The following is a 6,000-nucleotide window of genomic DNA, read 5'->3' as shown; positions in this document are numbered from 1 at the left end:
GGGGAAAAGGTGATGGTGTGTGGAGACTTGGGATGCTCAAGGCATCGTAGTGAGGAAGGATTATATACGTTGGGATGACCTGTTACATTCGGCGAAAGGTATATTTGGCATACGTTCTTGGAATCACCATTAGCAATGCAGTCACACTCGGAATGGCGCTTGAGCGTTCACACGGTAAGTACGAGCTTGGCATGAGTTCCAAATCAGTACGGCACATGCACAGGAACGTAGAAAATCACAGTAAGCATTGCCTTACGCTTCATTGACCAAAAAAACGAGATCATTTGTGATTACCATTAGTTTCGGACGCTGCTGAGTGTTAAAAAAATACAAGTATTGTCCAATTACACCGGGGTGCGATAAAGTTGACTGCATACTGTGCTGCAAGATTTATGACCCATGTCAGTACCGATAACATGGATCGCAGAAAGAAACTTGCCTTGGCGAGTGTCATAATATGCGTACGATGCACCTGCCGTTGCTTTAATTGGTGCTGACTTTCCTTACCTCAACCGAGCGCCAATGGAGTTTTGATGAGAGACCCTTCTGGACTAGCTGTACGACATAGCAGAACTGCGGAAACGACGCATTGCAACTTGAAGGGGTCACCGTCTTTCTTTGACAAACACCAGAGGAACCATCCCGAAAAAAGGGTGAGAAACGGAGCTCCTACAACTGATATACAGCCGGCATCCTATATGACAGCCGTACACTCTTTTGAACTGCACGCTCCTAAAGGTTGCATCAGTCAACGACCTGTCAGATTCGCGTGGATGACCGAATACATGCCGCATCGTCGTCGTCGCAGTTATCTAATCTTTCGGATTGCACTCTTCCAAGGCCCTTCATGACATGCAAGTTCCGGAAGTCCAAGTATGCACTTGCTGAAGCATGTTTGTCTTGCGCTCTGCGGGAGCTAGAAAACCAAAGTCTCGAGCTAAAGCGGCAGGCCCTCGTAAACGCGCTCGTAGTATTAGTATACACGTCTCCATTTTGGAGATCCTGATCTGAGTCAAGCAACAAAACCGGCAATTAGCGCACGTCCCACGACGTCCCAGTAGCGCTGGTGAGGCAGGGTGGGGCTGGAACGTTCGAACTCTTCCTTATGGCATCTTCTGCTACCATTTACAGGAGCATCCGGATCTTGATATGTGCAACTAACCATAGGAAAACTTCCGCCGCACCGGCCGCGTGCACAGTGGCCGTCTTGACTCTCCATCTAATTCATCCACAATCTCGACAGGAAATCTTGATCTACATAGAAGTAAGACAATCTTTTCATCACGTACATGTCTGATATGCCATGTGCTGCACCTCTTTCTCGGCCGTCTCTTCCCCTCTCCCATTTTCCAACTTCCCCCGATGCCTCTACTCCCATGGGCTGTTCCTGCTTCAGTGCGAGAAAATAAACAAGGTAGAGTGATTGAAGGAGGAGGCATAGCTTCAAGACGTGGTTGTGGCGAGTACTTGCGGCGTTCGGAAGTGGGTAAAGTAGCACCTAGTACCTGATTTCCTGTTTAAAAAAATTGGAAGGTCATTCGCATTCGAGGGTTGCCTGGACCCGTGACAGTGCTGTAATCCCACAACTGTCATCGTGGGATGCTCTTCTTCAGTACTACTGCGCGCAGTGAAGCTCAAAGTTACGAGCGAACGTGAAAGATTCAAAATTGGACCCACTAACCGAGTCCTCGTTGATCGGAAACCTTGCCATATGAGGAGCAATAGCCCCTGTGACGCGCAGAACCAATTTCAAATTTCATGTCTCACCATCTCGATAACCGATACATAAAAGGTTTGTCCAGACATGATTATTATTATTGGCTCTTAAAATTCACAACCCACGTCTCAGGTGGCTCTCCCGCACCCGGAATGAGTCCTCACAAACGCCTCATCCTTGATGAGCTCCCTAAACGCAACACGAGACCTAAAGAAGTCGACAATCTATCATCGAGTAGTCTAACTCTGAGAGATTCCTACGTTTCTGAGCAATGAGAAGGGTGATGGTTATTTACCAGAGCGGGCAAGCAACCACTTGAGGATATGTCGTCCGGGGGACACGACCTGAATGCGTGACAAAACCCATGGCGTTGAACATGCAAGAACCGGTATGCCGGGGAGGGGTAACAACATTGACCGACTCGGAGATGATAGGCCATCTTGAAATGAGAAGATGCTGGGATGATCTGGCACGTCGTCAACGATGAGCAAGAAGTTCTTTCGTTTCGACGAGAGGGACATTGAACAATGTATAGATCTTGCGCAAGACACCTGTGACTCCCTACCTAAGCCCTATAACCTGTGGAACGTGGTGGGCGCGTGTAGTTAGAGGGTGATCGAATGGATAATTGCTGGTCAATGTTGCTCTGGGGTTGACAGGCTGTGGGTTGGGAATGTCCGCCCCTGTTATTGTATACTATTAATATCAAGACCGTCGGCTGCCAGGTACCAGCATAGGACAGCATCAACATGCCTCTCGGCATTTACCAAGAAGGTAACATGAATTAAGCTTAGCCTAGTCAATTTCGCAAATTATCAATACAATGTTGGTACACTTTCTCCTGGACATTCAAAATCATAACCTCTGAAACTTCGCCACCCAAGTCTCAGGTGGCTCCCCACCACCCGGAATGAGTCTGCTCCTTGCAAATGCCTCATCTTTGATAAGCCCCGCAAACATAACACGAGATCCAAGCCCATCGACACGGAGCAGTAACCTCTCTCGCTGCGCAGGATTTGGTGCTGGTACGCCGGGTGCAGACCTCGCTGTTGACCTGGTGCGTGCTGCGGAAATCATTGGGCGACGATCACGTGCTCTGATAAGACTCGCACGTCTATCACGTCCAGCGGTGCCCCACTCCGTGTCCGTGAGTGGGCGCTGCAATGCAGCGTGGAGGAAAGTGAGAATGTCAAGACACGTCACGCCTTCTTCTCCGGCACTGGGGTCAGGACCGATGTCAAATGTCCAGGGAAAGTCTGGGCTGATGAGCCGTATCTGTCTAGGCCGTTCTGGGGTGAGTGGGACGAAGAGTAGCTCGTACCCATAGCCTGCGTATGGAGACGACGATGGAAACGCGAGAGATGCAGGCGGAAAGCGCAGGTCGTATATCAGTGGTATAGATGACATCGAGAGAAGTGGGTGGAGATAGGCTAATAAGAGGTATGAGTCAGAGGAACGATGGGGATCACAAGTTGTGTCTGAGGCATACCATTTTGGGTTTCGTCAACGTTTGATGACATTATCCGTGGCACAGAACGATCATCTAGAAGAAAAATTGAACACCTTGCAAGTTAGTAAAGCCAAGAAGCGTACATATGAGCCGCGTGTTCTCTGCATCGAGTCGAGTTGTGAGGTGCATATCAACAGCATCTTGGATAAATGGAGCGCGAGCGTTACCTTGATATATCAGGCGAGTCAGGTCATATGGTGATCAGATTCAACGACGAAGAACCCACCATTCCATGGCCGCGAATTAGGTATGTTGCGATCGACAGGACTTATTGTATTTGAGGATGCTAACCGAACAAATTGAGCTTGATTTCAAAGTGTGATCATGGAAAAGGTGAGTACCTTGTACCCCCAAATTCGTGCGTGAGGGAGGTTCATATTGGGAATGAACAGAATAACTTGAACACTCTAACAACAACAGCTGAGCAGAGAACCGAGAGCTATAGAAGATAATCACAGCTCACGGGTATAGGCGGCGTTAACCTGCGGACGATGCGAGGGGATATTGTTTACTACAGCGTCGTCATGCAATGCAGTTGACAGAGGTGAAGTAACATAGGGAAGCTGCACTGGGGGGTGGGGCCACCCTGCGTAGCGAGCATTGTGAAAAGATGGAGGTAAGATAGTAGGATTATGGGTAACCCACTGGGAGTACCAGGGAGGACAGGTTGTAGAAAGCATGAGTGAGATGACGAGGCATTGCGGGGGTGGCCTGTTATATAGTTTCACGTTAAGAGAGTTCAGTGTTAGCTGTGGTTAGATTCGAACCTGACCACGTCGTCGTCGTGGTCACAGGCGAAGATATCGGACAGCCGGACATAGACGGATACCTGGAAAGAGCCGAAATCAAATGCACTTAAAGTTTAAAATATTCCACACTGACAGCACTGAGTGCTCTGTACGTCATTCAATCATGTGCTTTCGAAGACAATATTGTGCGACCCGTGTTATATTTAAATGTCCGATGGTCATTCGGCTTCACTGGCACCGCTTGTTCACCGGTGCACCTGTAATCCATACTGCTGGTGGAACACTCTGAGTCACTTGACGCCAACTCAATCTTCTACCGTAGTGCCACTTCCACCGGTGGCCCCCTCTAAGATATCCCACAGTATCGACGAGATCATACATGAGGCGGGGTGCGTGTACTTCACCAGTTCACTGATCATGTTGCAGCAACGAATGACTAGGAAACTTGAAAAATATGCTCTTCTTCAGTGAGGCTTTGAAAAGCCAGTCAGATTGTCGAACGCGATTCTAATAGATTGAGCGCGAGAGTCGAAATAAATTTCAGAAACCTAGCTACATGCGATAACCCCTGTGACGGGCATGCCAGTCTCACGATCTCAGTAAACAACTTTGTACTTGTCATCCGAACGAAATTATCAGTCTCCGGAACTTTACCGCCCATGTTTCAGGTGGTTGCCCACCGCCCGGAATGAGACTCCTCGGAAACGCATCATCCTTGACAGACTTGACAGACCCCAGGAATACAGTGTGCGATTCAGTTGATACAGACTCGGAGTGGCAGCGGCTCTCGCTACATGGACCCGTGATGCGGTGTCTCGGCGCTAAATGAAAAGTTCACCACATAAATAGATACCTATCTAGTTTGTGTCGCGCACTTTGAGCTCCCCTTTAACGCAGGTTGTTTCCTTAGGCGATTGCATACTCTGATAAGACTAGCACATATATCGTCTCCAATAGTACCCTACTCCGTGTCTGTGCGTGGGAGCTGTGATGTACAAGATTGTACACTTTCTCCGGACGTTATAATTTATGGAACTTCATTACCCATGTCTCAGGGGACTCCCTGCCACCCGGAATGAGTCTCCTGCTCGCAAAAGCCTCATCCTTGACAAGCCCCGTGAATGCAACGCTGGATCCAAGCCAGTCGACACGGAGTAGCAGTGGTTCTCGTTGCACTGTAGGTCTAGTGTGTACCGCAGGATTTGAGCTCCCATGTAACGCAAGCTGTATCCACAGACGACGGTCGCGTGCTCTGATGAGACTTGCACGTTTATCGTCTCCAGCGGTTCCCCACTCGGTGTCTGTAAGCGGGCACTGCAATGCAGCGTGCAGAGTAGAGAGAACGTCGAGACACGTCACAGCCTCTCCGGCACTTGGGCTGATATCAAACGCCCAAGGAAAGTATGGGCTGATGAGCCGTATCTGCCTGGGCCTCTCTGACGTAAGTGGGACGCGGAGGAATTTGTACCCGCAGTCCGCAAATGGAGATGATGGTGGAAAACGGAGAGAGGTGGGCGAATAGCGCAGATCGTATATCAATGGTACAGATGGTGGCGCAAGAAACGGATGCAGGAAGGCTGGTGGGATGTATAAGAATCAATCCATAACCACGAGTGCGTCTAAGCCGTACCCTTTTGGGTGTCAAGGTTTGATGGCATCATTTGTTGTGTAGAATGGCCGTCTAGAAAACACACAATTGAACATCTTGCAAGTTAGTACAACGAAGGAGAACGCATACATATGAGCCCCGTGTTCTCTGTATCATGTTGAGCTGTGGGACGCATCTCAGAAGCGCCTTGGAGAGACAGAGTATAAGCGCCACCTTTATCACCCAAATTAGATTGTATAATAAATCTGAACAGATGGCAACAGATAGCCTACCGTTCCATGTCCATGAATGAGAGACGTTCCGGGGTTGAAGGTCAGCATGACCCATTATATCAGCGGATGCTAACAAAGCAGATTAAGCTTGAAAGTAGAACCATAGAAAAGAAAATCACCTTGCGCTCCGGAATTCGTGTAAG

The 6,000-nt window shown here is 48.9% G+C and overlaps 2 protein-coding genes across 2 annotated transcripts; both read right to left on the bottom strand.

The window, feature by feature from the left end:
- Positions 1-2,572: 2,572 nt before the first annotated feature.
- On the bottom strand, positions 2,573-4,395 carry HD556DRAFT_1310871 (uncharacterized protein; the record flags this gene model as incomplete). Its single annotated transcript, XM_041300466.1, has 8 exons — positions 2,573-3,147; positions 3,207-3,260; positions 3,311-3,394; positions 3,454-3,513; positions 3,691-3,709; positions 3,873-3,938; positions 4,000-4,056; positions 4,294-4,395. The coding sequence occupies 8 exons, from the start codon at positions 4,393-4,395 to the stop codon at positions 2,573-2,575; spliced, it is 1,017 nt and encodes a 338-aa protein (XP_041157066.1).
- A 398-nt stretch (positions 4,396-4,793) lies between these two features.
- On the bottom strand, positions 4,794-5,685 carry HD556DRAFT_747540 (uncharacterized protein). Its single transcript, XM_041311493.1, has 2 exons — positions 5,607-5,685; positions 4,794-5,553 (listed from the first exon to the last, which is right to left on the bottom strand). Exons 1-2 carry the CDS (start codon positions 5,635-5,637, stop codon positions 4,997-4,999), a joined length of 588 nt encoding a protein of 195 aa, XP_041157065.1. The 5' UTR covers positions 5,638-5,685; the 3' UTR covers positions 4,794-4,996.
- Between the last annotated feature and the right edge of the window lie 315 nt (positions 5,686-6,000).

The sequence above is a fragment of the Suillus plorans genome (assembly GCF_016647745.1).
Source record: "Suillus plorans strain S12 chromosome Unknown HD556scaffold_53, whole genome shotgun sequence".
Lineage (NCBI taxonomy): Eukaryota > Fungi > Basidiomycota > Agaricomycetes > Boletales > Suillaceae > Suillus > Suillus plorans.
This window is presented reverse-complemented; position numbering and strand designations above follow the sequence as displayed.

Coding starts and splice junctions, on each gene's coding strand:
- HD556DRAFT_747540 (XM_041311493.1), bottom strand. CDS start 5,637: ATGATGCCATCAAACCTTGACACCCAAAAGG. Junction 5,554..5,606: donor AAACCTTGACACCCAAAAGG/GTACGGCTTAGA, acceptor ACATCCCACCAG/CCTTCCTGCATCCGTTTCTT.